Below are 16,029 nucleotides of genomic sequence, written 5' to 3'. Positions count from 1 at the left end.
GTTTGACGTTTGCTCAGCGTGAGCACGTAGAATTAAGGCTTAAGGCATATGATGCAGAAAACAGATCTCAACTTTATGCACGGGTATTATTTGGTTGATATTTTTGATAAATTAGTTCAATATCCTTATAAGCTTTCTACTTTGGTACCTATTTGATTGAAAACATAAAAAAATCTTCGAATAAAATGCTTTTCGAACCAAGCGAATTTAAAATCAAGCTTCGGACACCTTTATGAAATAATCAATTTCCGGACAGATTGAATTCAAATTTCGGACACTTTAAGTTGTAATTTTTTGAACGAAAATTACATTACACTTGATTATATTTTATAATCAACTGCGAAACATTTACCAAGCAATCACAGTAACCTGATAACAATGATGAGAACTGATGAAACACGAGAGAAATTTAAATATCGATGAAGGGGTAAATTCTACGTGCTCACGCTAAGCAAACGTCAATCACAAACGATAAAGAGTGGATTTTGGATTTTGGATGTTTTTTGATGTAGGATTACGTCTTTCGGGAAAATATTGGGGTACAAATAGAAAATCGAAATCGAGCACATCGTGAAAATTGTCCAATTTTAAACGCTTATTGCTCAGTCATTTCAGCACTCCATAACAATTTTTTATATTGAAAAAAAAAAATATATATGTAATGAAACTAACTATCGAAAATTGAAAAATCTCAACCCCTATCCTAACGGAAATAACCTCTTTGATTGGTCGAAATTGACGACACATGCGGCGTTTCCCTAACAGAGACATCAAAACCAAGCAGCCAGGGGAAAATCGACATTGCAAACACATGAAAGTAGGGGGAACTTTTCTCCCCATGATTGCATAGGAGACGTAATCGACAACACCATTAGTGTTGGGAAAACGCATTTTCGTTGTTTTTGGCCGACAAGCATAACCATGCAAATTTACGATGAAATGATCTGTCCAGTTGAAAGATATTATCGGCAAAAAGAGGGCCTAGGTGATTTTGCGGATTATAACATATGTTTTTCTATTTGGAAAACGCTTGCGTCTATTTATGCGGACAATCAATCGTTTCAATGAACATTTGTCCGCATAGCTAGACGTAATCACTCGGTTGCTCTGTTTGTAGCGTTAGTATTTACAATTCCGATAATAGTCAAAACGTCTCCGTCGGTAGTTTCAGTTGTTATCGGATGAATTCAAAAAGTTTTGGAAGAAATTTAGTGAAATGTCTGGAAAAGGTGCTTGATTTGTTGCGAGTCTATGATAGTACTTTTTTCCTGAAGAATAGTCTGGTATATGATAAGAACGTGTTTTGACGTAGGACTACGTCTTACATTAATCCTTTCATTACGGCAGTGTGCTCCGCCGAAGTGCTACCCCTGTACGGAGCACTGCGCCGAAAAGTATGCACATCGCGCTGGTGTCATCGAAGAGCATTATGAATTTCATGTCGTCTAGAGACGACGCTCGTAACGAAAGGGTTAAGGCTGCCAGATCAGAAAACAGAAATAACTATTTTTGCATCCATCGAATTTTAACGATTTGCATATCAATCGAATCGGAATTCTAAGATTTGTTTGATATGCTATACATTACAATCCCATGATCTTTATAAGGTTTAAATTGAGGAAAATTGGAAGCATTTCCATTTACCCATTCATTTGTTCTGTCCATTTGTGTGCATTCCCGAACAGAGCTGTTAATAACGAGCAACTTATGTAACCGCTAGAATAGAAACAGTCGGAGATGAATGAATTGTTGGATTTAAAGTCTTCGTAAATAAAGGGAAAGAAGAAGAAAATGAAGAATAGATACAACGAAGGGGGATAGCGAAAAGAGAATAATTGCGAAGTAAGTAAGCTGACGCTAGCGTATAAGTTCTGCATCTCCTCTGAGGAAAATTCTCAGAATCTGTTCTGTGCCCGAAACAACAAAGGTCGCTTATTCTGCTCGTTTTGTGTTCATCCATTAGAAGACATTGAGTAATGAGATACTATCGTGAAAGACATCTTTGGACTCCACAAAGAATGTGATTCAAATGTAGATTTAGCTTCTGGCACATAATACTGACAACTGTTGGTTTTCGAACGATGTATGAAAGCTGTATGAAACTACGTCTGTTATGCGGACGAACAGAGATTTCTCGAAAACGTTTTTTCAAAATTGCTCAAATGTTTTCGAACAAATAATGTTTGTTTGCATGTTGAGCAAACGTATTACATTGTGTAGAATGCGAAACAGTGAAAAAGTCCATTTTGTTCATTATGTCGTTTACATCTCCTAGACAAACATAGGCGATTTTGTTCCCATCGGAAACTCTTCCCTAACAGAGACATCAAAACCAAGGTGCCCGGGTGAACTCGGCATTGCAAATATATGTGAGTCGGGGGCATTTTTATATTGCAAGTAAGGTGAGTGATACGATTCAATCATCAAATGAAATTTAAATTTGGAACTTAAATGTTGGTTGCTTCGTGAAATTTAATATCAATGACCGATCGTGTATTGTGAAAAATTTGGCACAGGTTTAGGTGTAAAATTGTATACGGTAGCAGTTGTGGTAAAAATGACTTGATATATGAAACGATTTATTTTAGTTTTCATAAATAAAAACCAAGGTGTGTTCCCGCTCGAGAGCGGGTGGTTCATTTTAAGCTGTCTGTTTTGTTGTGTTCATATTCACCCTAAGAAAAGTGAAGAAATATTAGAAAAAGTGATTCCCATATGCTACATATAGTATATTTTCTGTCCAACTTCTATAAGACCACCTGATTCTATTTCGTTGCAATACAAACAGTTACAATTTCAACAAGATACATTCATACATTATTGAATGCTTAGGAAAAAGTATATTTAACGCCAATTTCGTTCAAAATAGTTGTTTGTATATTTATTGTGCTTAAATATGAGAATTTCAGCTGTCCAGTTTCTATAAGACCATTTCGAAATTCATAGGTATTATCAATGAAAAATTCAAAACGATCGGTTGATTTACATAATTACAATAATTGGCAATCTTGCCATTTCCACTAATAACCTTGAAAATTCGTGTTGGAATACTATTTACCAAATTCTGCTGAACGGTGTTGCGACCTTGAGCTCTTCAATCGTGGTGTACCGTTTTCCCTCAGTGTAGATTCTGCGTACAAGGATCCTCTCTAAGACTTTCAACAGGATTCAAATCTGGAGAGCGAGCCGCCCAGTCCAAAAAATTATCCATTGATTAGTTCACTTGCTGGTATGAACAGTTGCATTGTTGAACTTTGTCACAACATACCATGCCCCACTGTCGGTTCATGTGAGCTTTGACAAAACTTAGACGTCTTCCGATGTGGGATGGTGTAAGATGCGAATCTTTAACCTTTTAAGCCTTATTTACGTGAGGATTTTTTACCAAAATTTGACGAATTGTCACCCGAGTAGTTGAGTAGTTGAAATATTGTTTTATTTGCACATGCGATTTTGAGGTATTCGAACCTGTTTTAGATATTTCTCGCTTATCCCGGTCGGAGAGCTTCGAATTACGTGAAGCTCTCTCCTTCTTACCATATCCTTGAGGATTCGCCAAATAATTGAGCACTACTCGATGGGATCGTCCAATCCGACGAGAAATTTCTCTAATACCAACATTTTTTTGGAGAAATGCATCGATTTGTCTTTCTTCTTCCTCCGTCAGCACTTTTCCCTTCGGCATTTTACAGATTCATTGATCAAAACAACTAAAACAATGAAAAATGTAATTGGTCTTATAGAAACTTAACACTTGAAAAATACAAAAACATTCGTTTACGCTCAGCGCTTGCACACACACATATGAAAATCATGCCATGTATGGTAGTCACCAATACCTACACACTAGAATATAAATTGAAGCATTGTTTCTCTACAATGGCACAAAGCAGCAAGATCATCACCTGGTCTTATAGAAGTTGGACAGAGTGTAGTATAGGTGTTGTTAGTCCAATTAAAATTCGTATTGGGTTGAATAAACTCAGAAAATAAAAATTAAAATGTATTTTTTCCAACCTATCCAAAATCAACAGATAGCCTAACGGAATCCTACGTCAACTACACAACCCTCCTGTGACTTTTTTTCATACTATGTAATAATTCAAATGTAATTCTCTAATGAAGTGATAGTAAAAGCAAGCAATTGTGATATTAATTTTATAGTTATATCATCAGTGCATTAAGCATTTCAAGATATTAGAACAAAGTGTCCGAAATATGATTCAGAGCGGTATTCGATGATTTTTTTATGTTTTAATTTAAATAGGTACCAAAGTAGAAAGCTTCAAAGTATATTGAACTAATTTATTAAAAATATCAACCAAATAATACCTGTGCAAAAAGTTTAGATCTGTTTTCTGCATCATATGCCTTAAGCGTACGAAATATGATTCAGAACGGTATGTTGATACTTTTAAAATGCCCAAGAAAAGGCAATATTCTGAAGAAAGTCTAAATTATGTGAATTGCAACAACTACTTGAAATCCGATTTTTTTCATTCAATTTTGGTGATTTCTAAACCCGAACAAACCATGATCATTTTTATGGACAAACCATGATCATAATTTCTCTTTGAGAAAAATCGTTAAAAAACATAAAAATTTGAATAATTTCAACACCTTATGGTAGTATTAGCAACTAGAGACTTGGGGCTTTTCAACAAACCCAAACTCGATTATGTGTGATTTTCATGAAGAAAAATCGATTTGCATTAAAATGTTGCGGGAAAACACTCTAAATCGGACAAACCAAGATCATTTACCCCAATAAAAAATTAATTAATTAATAGATTAATAAAAAAATGAAACACAAAATAATGGTGTGGATTGCGTCAATCAATGAGTCACAAATAGTTCTGGAACTCAAACTGTTTCATCACATTCTGCGTTAGCAAAGAAATCATCTACAAGTTTTTTTTCTCATTACGCTTACAGGAAAATATTATTCCAGAGTTTCGAAACATTTGATGGTCAGAATCCGCAGAGTTTAGAGAGAATTCAGAAAGTTGGGCTCTCTACACTGCCGAATCCCAAACTCCTGATCGTGCGTCGATTCTCGCCAGGAAAGCACGTCTTTGTTCCAAATCAATCCCCATGCTCACCTGATGCCTTTTTTTCTGTTGTCAACAATGAAGACACATCTAAAGGGACATTTTGATGACATTTGCGTTATTCGAACGGTATCAACCAATGCGTAGAATTCCATTTCTCTGAATAAACTAGAGCATGTGTTTCTCTCTATTAAATCGATGTGAAAAAAATCCAAACCGGAACAATATAATGGATGAGTCTGTCTAGACAGTTCTTGACAGATCCATAAATATGTATGTTTGCCACTCAAAAATGTGTCTGAAAAAAAGTACAACTATGAAATATTTATATTTAATATAGAGAGTGCTCTTGTGTAAATTTCCAGAGATATCATAAAGAACGTCCACATGATATGTATTCCCTTGAATGAATTTAATCAAGTATCTGTCTATTCAGGTTATTCATTCGATATGTTGCATTTAACACCAATTTCATTATATCAAACCATGAAAATAAAATAAAAAATCAATCAAATTCTCGCAGACAATACCGCACAGCAACCATTTATCGCTATTTTCTGAATTCCTGATTTTTGTATTTTAATTAAATTTGTTTCTGTATATATAGCAAAACAAAAACACAAAACACAGAAGCTTTTCACTTTCGTTACAGCAAAAACGAACCTTTAACAATGCTTACAAGTGAATGGCGCTGGAGGCCGCCACATTCATTGAATAGCACCAAATGCAAAAATGCATATTATAGTTATTTTCCACAACGAAAACCATTCACCCAGCGGTTGGAGTTCACTAATCGGAACAAATGTGGTGTCGGAATGCGAATCACTAAATTGGTTTAATGTATTCATAACACGCCAATGTCATCCTTCTCTTCACTTGCCCATATACCCGCAGGGCTCACCGAAAAGGTATCAGTTATTCCCGTTATCGTAGTTTCACGGTTGTTTGGGGGTCTGTGTCTAATTTGCATGTTTTGATTTTTTTTTCACCATCATATACGCAATGTTGTGGGCATAATGCGTACGCTTCACCGATTTCAATTAGAAAATACGTTTGAGACGGGGCGAAAACGGGGAAACTACGGCCTGACGCGTAATGATAGTGAAATTAATCAATCAAACCCCTGTAATTTACATTCATAAGCTATTTGACCGCATGAGGGCGCAATGATTTCGCACTGACGTGTGTGTGTGTGTGTGTGTGTGTTAAGCCGCAGGGATTGGATTAGTATAATTATCGACCGATTATTTGATTGTGTAGAATGAGATTTATCGACATTAAATATTGTTTCGCGGACATCAACTCTGTCTGCGGTGCATTGTGATATACCTTCTGAAATAAGTTATTACACATTAATCATACGTTGTGGTTTTTTTTATTTGCATTTAAAATTACATTCTCAGTACTATTCTGGTAATAATTAAACTATATCCATGTGTTATTTCTGGTATCTGTTGGATAGTATCTCTATGTTGTCAGTATCATTATTTATTTCTCCATATCACACATAAATTCATTGAATTTTTCGCTTCGCCATAAGAATATGCCGCTTCGTGTTTCCATAACTCTTGATTACCAGCTTGCTATCCCTGCGTTTCAAATCATTGTATATAATTGTGCATTCTTCCTACGCGTCATTTTACATTCGTTCTGCTAAAAATGTTACTTTCTGCTGTTCATTTTCCATTGCCACTTTACGCTACAACACACCAGCACTGATTCTGGCATCTTACGGCTACTTACCTAGTATTTACATTAAACTCTGGTTCTACTATTTTTTTAATCGGCCAACTTACTTTACCTAGAGCTAGTCCGGATTTTAGCAGCTTTTTTATGCGTATTTTTCGTCCCCGACTGGTGGACATCTCAGGCTATATTCTTTCCCCATTTACACTCCAATAAAACGTAAACTGATCTGGGGATAGTTGTTTTCGTTTTCTTTCACACCTTTGTGTGTTATTTAATTTCGCCGTATCTTTTACTTCAGTCCATTCCGTTCGTCCTCACACTCTGGCTCCATTGTCCCATTCTCCACGGCTCTTGGAGCGTTTTATTTGCGTTTATAATTTCTGCCACTGATTTGCATTTTGCACTTCTTCAGGGCTCCATTGGGGCCCGGGCTCGAGAGGCGCTTGAATACTTGAATAGTGGCGGCCACGAAGAATGTTAGGTGTGGGTACCGGGTAAGCTCCGACTCTCCGACAGTACCGGATTTGCATCCCATTCCCATGCCACGTCTCTGACGACGAGTATGCTTACTACAGAGCGTGCGAGATTAGCGCAAAATAATAGCGATAACAATAATCATAACACAAACAGCAAACAATAGTCAGTGATGAAGGCATCCGTCATAATTCCGCTCGCCCACCGGAGGAGTATCCTTCGGCGGAAATCCAGCGCCCTCAATGACTTGCAATTCATCTTCTCCGTGAAGAGAGAGAGCGAGGCGATAGTATGACAGAACGAATAAAAGCTCCATGCGTAAAGCGAAATGCAAATCTTGCGCCGCAATAAGATTTGCTCTTAATGTAGCGAATATTTTTCCATCGGATTAAGCGCGGTATTAATACGGAGAATGCTTTTCTTTCTTTATTCAAATACCGCGAGGGGATCTTTCTGGTGTGAAGGTGTGTTTGAGCCGAGCCGTGGAGAATGGGAGACAGAAGGCGTTTGGTGAATTCCGGAGGTGAGTTACCTTTCATCACCTTTTTGTAATGTATCTTTTGGGCTGTTGATTGCAAAATGATTCAGGAGAGTTGTTTTTCAAGATAACTATGCAAATTGTTTGCTGGTGTAGGCGTAAAAAGTTGCGCCGAGATGTGCGAGAGGGATGTTCCTGTTTCGACTCATATGTAAATCGAGCGCCAGTGGAGGCGCATGGTTTTGTATTTAAATCTTAACGGAGACATTGATTATGGTGGTTTTCTGCATTCTATTTAGTTACATGAAGTATCGTAGAAGCTCGTAGCCGCGAGCGGATGATTCGCGGATTCTGTAGTTAATCAATAGCCCGTCCCGAAATTTGACGATTGGTTACATGAGTGGTACGCTATTGATCTCGTGTAAAAAAACACTAAAAAAACCACTAATGAATATATTCTGAGATTAATTGTGAATAGAGTGTTAAGGTGAAGGTGGAAGGAATCCACAAATGGCTGCCACAATGGCGCTCATTTCTTTCATCTCTGATCGTTTTCACACACTTCTCATCAAGTGATATCGACCAAACTCTAATCGATTACTCATATGATATTGAATTTTCATCTGTCGACCATTGCGAAAAATTGAAAAATTGAGAGTTTTCCGACGTTTTTCAGTAATGTCTACTGAAAAACGTCGGAAAACTCGACGTTTTTCAGTAGTGCTCTGAAAGTTCAATTTTCATTTTTAAATTTTTCGCAATGGTTTTGTTTGGATTGGTGAAAGCATCGTTATTTTTTCGACACTGATGCCAGACAACATCATCGAGACAGCTATAAAAACCACTCAATAAAATGATATTCCTGAGTCATAGCGTTTCATGTCATGAAAATCAGTAAAATAAAATTGTGTTGATATCAAAACAATTATTATTTTTACGTTTTATAGGTCTATAATGTAAGTTTTAGCTACTTTAACATTGGTTAAGAGAATTGTATTGCAGAGCTCGGAATACTGCCATGGCTGCCTCCGCTGTCAGTAAACGTAGTAAACGGAAAAGTATTACATTCAATCAAAATGCCTCGGCCAACGAAGAGAAGGGTTCAAGCGCTCTAACGTGAATATATGAAAAAAAATCGATCAACGATCAACGATCAACGATGGAAAATATTGAGGAATTATCAACATCGAGTTACCGTGCGGAAGAACTTGTTAATACCAAAATTTTGCTCATGCTCGCGTGTGATCAAAATTTTACTTCATATGCAAATACACATTCTGTACAAATTTATATTTGCAATTGTTCATCGGAACACATCGTTCATACATTTTACTTCAGTATTGAATTGTTTTTTTTTTCAAATGTATTCTATGACTTGTGTCAGTGAAGCGCTTCCTTCCATCTTCACCTTAACACACGGCGGTGCAATTTATCTATGAATAAGAGAGAAATTAGTTCTAACAAACTGACACAATAGGACAGTGGATAGCCAATGGAGACAATCGTAGGAGTTCACTAAAATCTCTACAAAAAACCGAATCGATGATATAGGCTCATCGTACGAAATAAAATTCATATCTTTGAAACAGGTGGCACTCGAAAGAACTTCTCTGTAGTGAACCAGCGGATGCAATATTTCCTGATTTATCGAGCGTGAAAATTTCTCCAACCTTGACGATTTTCGGTGTAACTCTGAAACATTAAAGGAATAAGATTCTCGCAAAGATAATTTTTATAAATTTGTCGTATCTGCACTGCAGCTAATGTTTTCTTCAGAAACTTTCAAAACCGTAAAAGAAAGACTGAAAATTCTACACATTTTCGGGTTGTTACATGGGGCCCATATTTTGGATCGGAAACACCAAGCGCCTGATCAAACTCGACAAACAAAAATTGGAAGCGCACTCATTTTCTCATTCATTTATTCTGTGCATTTCTGTCCTTATCTACCCGTACTTTCTATTCCAAGTAATGGATGTAGCTATGAGGTATAACTTTGATATACCACTGCGAATGATTTGTGCGTAAACCGTTCGCTAGAAATGTAAATGCAGCGTTCGTTCGTACGAATACTATAGAGAGAGAGGAGATATTGCAAATTAATCCCATCCGTTTATAACTTATTGGGTATAAATAAGCCATTCGCGATTTCTAATACTCAGTCTCGATCTAACTAGCGAGCAGTTCACACAACACAACGACATAAACTTCAAAAGCGAAAGCGTTCCACACGCTGAATCGATCGTAGGTGCTTGAACGGCTCAAAATCTGTATATGGTAACTCAATACAGAAATTCCCTGAATACGATCCACAATATTTTTCAAGAACACTTTGCACTTTTTTATTGAGGATAATAAAATCATCAAAATTAACAGCAACTTTAATGGCAGATACATCCATCTCTTTCAACGAGGTGAATAAATGTTCGAAAGTTCGCTAACCAATCTCTAGTGAGAAGCAATTTAAGACATGGCTTTCCAAATGAATCGTAGTACAACAGGGTATTATTACAAATACGTTTTCTTTATACTTCAAATACGGTAGAAATTGATAAAAAGACGGGACAATTAAAATTGGTCGGAAAAAACGGTACGTTTGGTCAGCCTATCAAATATGCACCGTTTTGTTGTGAAATTTGTTTGCCATTTTAAAGATAGTTTCGTGACGCCTCTTTCATAGAAGTCTTGGTTCTTATTGGAAAAACCTCTAGTAATCGATTTTTATTATCTTCTCTTGATCCAAATTTATTATCACTCAGGAAATTTTACAATGCGAGAAAAAGGTAGTAATATTTTGGTGCCAGGTCCGGACTATGTGATGAATGCATTAAAACCTCCCAACCAAGCTCCCGGAGTTTCTGTCGAGTAACTAAAGACGTTTGTGGCCTTGTGTTGTCCTGATGGAACACAATACCTCTTCTGTTGGTCTATGTCCTATCAAATACACAGTACGACCTTCCTGGCCATTAGTCTTGGTTTGACCACCGTTTGAGATGCTTCACCACGCTTTAATCACGATTATTTTCACACAATATTGTCGTTTGTGACCATCTCTCATTCCCAGTCACTATCTGCTTAAAAAATTGGTCGATTTCTTTCCGTGTGGTCAGAACTTCGCAAATGGAAATCCGATCTGTACAAAATGTTTACAGATGGAGAAAAATTGGCAACGGCTTGATTCGGTTAACTATGAAAAACGACAAGCCTCTTTGGTTTCGACATATGTTATGTGAACATTCGCTTTTCAGAAAAATTATAAAATAATATAGCGCCTTTGGTCCCGAAACTATGAAAATAATAAAAAACGAATGCAATCAATAATAACGAGAGCACAATTCAAATTTTCTGCAGGTATAGTATTAAAAAAAAAAAAATCAAGTGATTGGCTTTTATTTGATGTGTCGATAATCTGAATAGGTCTAGTATTTCAAAAGTTATGAATTTTTGAAAAAAATCATTTTTGGAAAAAAGAGGAAAAAGTAGATTTTTTGGACAACCCTAAAATGGAAATGGTCAGCCTACTGAAAAAATAAAAAAATACGGGTCAAATGTTTTGCGAACAAAACTACCAGTTTTCACGAAAATCTGAGAACCACTAAATCGGTTTGGCATGGATTACATTACTGATTACTGATTTATTATACAAATGGTCAGATACTGGTGTATTTGAGAGTCAAGACATTTTCTGTTATTTTTCGGCTCATTTCATGTAATAAATCGGGATAACAAAACATGTGCTCAGAATTAATGTTGAGTGTGGCTTCAAATCATCCCAAAAAGGAAACGAGCAGTCGAGGAAAGAAAATATCGTTGCATTGTCTTTTGATGGCTGAAGATAAATGACACTATTGAGAAGACCTTGTGTTCCACAATAACATTGATAATGTTTAATTATTTTGTTGCAATTTTCATGTGCAATATGTGATAACAGAAAAATACGTGAATCTAGGATAAATTATTCCTTTAAGCTGGGTTTGATTTTGTAAATTTAAATAATTGACGAGATTTTCAAAATAGAAATTCCAAATGCATCATTTGGAGTTTCATCAAAAGATTTGTCGAGATTTTTGAAAAAGTGGTTTCCTACTAGAAAGGAGGCATGTGACTTTCATTATGCTAAACGTCCACTACGGAAGATGTCATGTGGAATTTACTGCTCCATCTCGTTTATCCCATGCCATTTGATCAGATAAAAAAATCACATCGCATCACATCGTAACATAATAGTAGAAATGGCGCTTACGCTACTCCGTTTTTAAGTTTTTACGGGGGAATTTCTTCACATTTTCTAAAAATACAGTGTTGTTTTTTAAGCATCTGATATTCTTTATCGATTTATAATAGAAAAACCAAAAGCAGTAAAGGAAATTTCACTTTTGATTTCATTCATTTATATTCTCTCCAAGAACCAGCGTCCTTCAGCCACATACAGAGAATTTTCCCGACGCGGAGTCCGAGTGGCTCGAGAGTATTTATTTTTTTGTTCTCAAAGCCTAGGGGGCTCAATGAAAAGATGCTCCGCGTTGATTTTCTTACGCCATGTGGAAAGTGTTTTTGTATCATTGAATCACGCGTATGCATTGTCTATTTTAAGCGTTGCCAGAGGGTGTCTTGAAAAAGAAGAACATTCGCTATGCATAATGGATTGTCTATGAGAACCCAAATTTCGACATAGAGCAATTCCACGCCTAATGACCCGAAAAACGGCCGATTATGACGCGTCCCTCTCCGATTTTTTTTAAACTAAGTGAGTATAGTGTCAGTTACTCAAAATTAAAATTTACATTATCATATCACCAATTGTATTTGCGACTGATTTTTTCTAAGAGCATATGTTAACAAATTGAGCTTTTTTTTCAAAAAGTCATGATTAGAAATCTAGATGTCTGATGAAAATATGACGTATGATATAGTTATTGTAAAATCATTGAACACGTGAAAAGCAAGGGCCTTTCTTCAACCCCTAAAAAAATTAAATAATTAAAAAAAACATATTTTACATGTTTATATTTTTTCCTAGAAAACCAGCACAACAACAGGATAAAACAAAATACATCAACAGCGAAAAGGTGAATATACCTGAGGTTTTGATTCCTTATGTGAAACATCTCACATTTTTAAAAATGATATGAAAAGCTATGTTCTTAAAATCCACAAAACCATTCTTAAACTTTCAAAACTTTACTCCTCAATGAAATTTGGAGCGTCATATTTGATATCTCAAAAATCTGCTAACAGTTAAGCGGTACAAAAGTTACATTTTTTAAGGATGGGCGTATTGTCAAAATAGTCGATTTTTTCTGACCACTATAATTCTGAATAATGTACCCTAAGGGCGAAATGAAAAAAAATATTCAAAATATTTCAGAGAGGATTGATATAGAGGTTTGAACAAAATCATTTCAAATGAGATTGTTATTAAATAAATTACTTTCAAAAGACAAGGGCTTTTGTTTTATTTTCAACACTCAGGAATGATGGTTTTTTTTCAAAAATACATATTTTTATCAAGGCCTCATATGGCGTTAGTCTGACGAGGCCGGGAGTTGAATATTTTGACATTTTTTCCTATTATCTATGTTAGTAATATGTAACCGATTACTCGCGGTTGGCTCGAGATTAGTATTACAAGTGTTCTTATAATTGGGATGTTGCATTCTTCAATGCTCTGTACGTGTGCCCGACACGGGATACTTCCTATTGGGATGCAGCTGACCATTAATCAGCAACACCCCCCTAGTCTGTATCCCATATCAACCGTGGTGCGTCTTCTCGAATCGAAGATGGTTGCATTTCATTCCTTTACAGAGGTTTGAGCAAGACAAGTTATCCAGAAGCATTGAAATCAGTTTAGCAAAAAAAAACAAAATTATTTAGTTTATTGAAAGAGAATGAGAATAATTTTAAAAAATTACAACATCAGAAGACAGGCCAATACTTAGTTTTGTCCGTCACAGAGATTTAGCGAGTAGTCCATCAGAGCATAAGTCAGATTCCCAGTCTTGTTTTACATTAACAATGAATATGCCCTATCCACAGAAATCGAGAAACGGAAAATTTGTAGACAGGCCTTTTAAATAACACTGAAACTTTCTCAAAGACTCAAAAACTATACGTGCCTTTGTAAGATTGCTATTGTGTATAAAACATATAATTGAATGAAAAAACCTCAGAAATTGTTTTTTTCCCTACATTCAATTTTAATAGTCACTTAATTCAGACACCTCTTTGAATCTCGGTCTGTCAGACCATATGTGCGAGTATTGGAGGGTTAAGAAATGCTCGAGTTATAAGCAATCGAAATCTTTAATTTTTTTCTTAAAATTTCAGTGTTTAGGTTTTCATTTTAATTTTAATTTATAGATAAGTTTTCGAAAAAAAAATACAATAATGGCGAGATATCTGTAGTTGCGACCCATAGTTTTGTGTCGAATAAGACGATGAATTTCGGAATAATGCTAAAAGGAATTACTAAAAAACTAAAAAATTTTATCCTCTACAATGTCTAATGATGAAGAATAAACGTTTTAACCAGATCTAGCTAGCTGTCGTTTCGGGAGAACGAACTACGATGGTATGAGAATAACGGATAGTCTAATCCTCCTAACTGTCTCCAGTTGTGCCCAATATATAAATTTTGGGCAATGGTGAAGCAAAAGTTGAAGATGAGCAATAACCGCGAAAGCGTTCCAATGTGTATGTTTATGAGTCGCGTTGGCGTAAACATGTAAAAATTTTTCTTCGAAGCAACTATTTGATTTGTTGTGTATTTTTTCAGAATATATATGTTATGATTTATATCTCAATCAGCGGAAGCTTTTCGATTCATAGAATCATGAACGAAATGGATCTGACCCATTTCTAAGTTTAATGGTTCAATTGAACAGGCTATGACAGGACTGCCCAATGTTATTTTGAGACTGTGTAATTTGCATAGAAATCATTGTTCAAACTTTTTTCAAATAGATAAAACAATAAATTATAATTCAAAGCAATTTTCATGGTAAGTAAACTATTGTTGCTGTGTTATGTTTAACAGAGTGTCGTTGAGCGCGTTTTGCTCGCAGTAATTAACAATATTGTATATAAAGAAGAAATCCATCAATTTGAAACCAACAGCACTACAATAAAACATTATGAATCCTCTCCCATTCAACCCTATCACTGCGATTCTTAAGTTAACATATCATTACAACAACTGCTTTATAGCACACCGTTTTCGCTGCTATGCTATTTTGAATATTTTTCCATTTTTCCCTTCTTCTCCTGCGGTAATCTTATTTTCAGCTAAATCTAAAAGTTGACTAAAATTCTACACACATATTCCGCACGCACTCGCCAAACAACCATTAATCAGCGTCGTCGCTATCATTAACACCTTCATCACGCTTTTCTCCGCTGCTTATCGCCTGCTCCACCTCGCGCGGGATCAACTTTCCATTTCAGTTGCGCCGAGGCGTTCCCTTTTCCTCTTTTTTTCTCTTTTTCTCCCACACAAGCATACGACCGGCTGTTGTCTGGACAGTAGAGGATAGTATTCGCCCGTGGTCCCTCCATGACTTGGAGTAAGGCGAGAGAAGCGAGACCAAACCAAACCAAAAACAAAAAAAAAAAAACATTATCTACATCGATGGTACGAAAAGCGCTGCGCGAAGGAAACACCAACCGACGACCGAACGGAAGAAAGCTGAACCGAAATCGCATCCCTAATGCACATCACGGAATCATGTTATGGAAATCGTGCGGAATTTGAGCAAGTGATGGAAAACTATTGCTAGTCCTGTTGCCTCTGCCAGCAGCAGCCGCCGGAATCGGGTTGAGCTGATTGATAGCATCGATCTCGCCTGGACGGAGGACGCACTTCCGGCCGATGATGACATGTCGCCTGCGGGCGTGTTGGTTGGTTGGTGGAAGATGAAAAAAAGAAGCAAAGAGACAACAAACAAAAACCATAATGATTAATTGACTCGGATTCTGACGGCGGTGTTGGAGCGGGATGTGTAGACTCACCTTGCAAATGCGTCATGTAGTCCTTCCGATCCAGCTCGTTGTCCAGCTGGGGAAACTGGTCGTACGGGATGTTCTGCATCAGGTTGATACTGTTGCTATTGGACGAGGAGGACGAGGAGGCCGCCGAGATGACGCGGGGTCGTTCCTCGTCGATTGATTTCTCCGTGGACTGCAGGTAGATTTCGTGAATTCTGGCTGTGCAGCGAATCTGTTGGGACAGAGGAGGAAATAATTATTTTCGGTTAATGAACAGGGAGAGTTGGAGGGTTTGGACTTACTAGGGGATTAAAAGGGATGTTTGGAAATCTTTGGGTAAAAAGTTTTTTT

At 36.6% G+C, this 16,029-nt stretch overlaps 1 protein-coding gene across 2 annotated transcripts in view; it reads right to left on the bottom strand.

Moving 5' to 3' along the window:
• Nucleotides 1-6,419: 6,419 nt before the first annotated feature.
• LOC129775208 (uncharacterized) overlaps nucleotides 6,420-16,029 on the bottom strand; it is a 300,127-nt gene continuing 290,517 nt past the window's right edge. For both annotated transcript variants that reach the window (XM_055779603.1, XM_055779604.1), the window contains 2 exons: nucleotides 15,703-15,910; nucleotides 6,420-15,577 (listed from right to left, as the gene is read on the bottom strand). In XM_055779603.1, coding sequence (XP_055635578.1) covers nucleotides 15,417-15,577; nucleotides 15,703-15,910 — 369 coding nt within the window. In that variant the 3' untranslated portion in view covers nucleotides 6,420-15,416. The remainder of the gene's footprint in view (nucleotides 15,578-15,702; nucleotides 15,911-16,029) is intronic.

Source organism: Toxorhynchites rutilus, chromosome 3 (assembly GCF_029784135.1).
Source record: "Toxorhynchites rutilus septentrionalis strain SRP chromosome 3, ASM2978413v1, whole genome shotgun sequence".
NCBI classification, from domain to species: Eukaryota; Metazoa; Arthropoda; class Insecta; order Diptera; family Culicidae; genus Toxorhynchites; species Toxorhynchites rutilus.
Note: the sequence above shows the minus strand (reverse complement) of the source record. Positions and strands in the feature narration are given on the sequence as shown.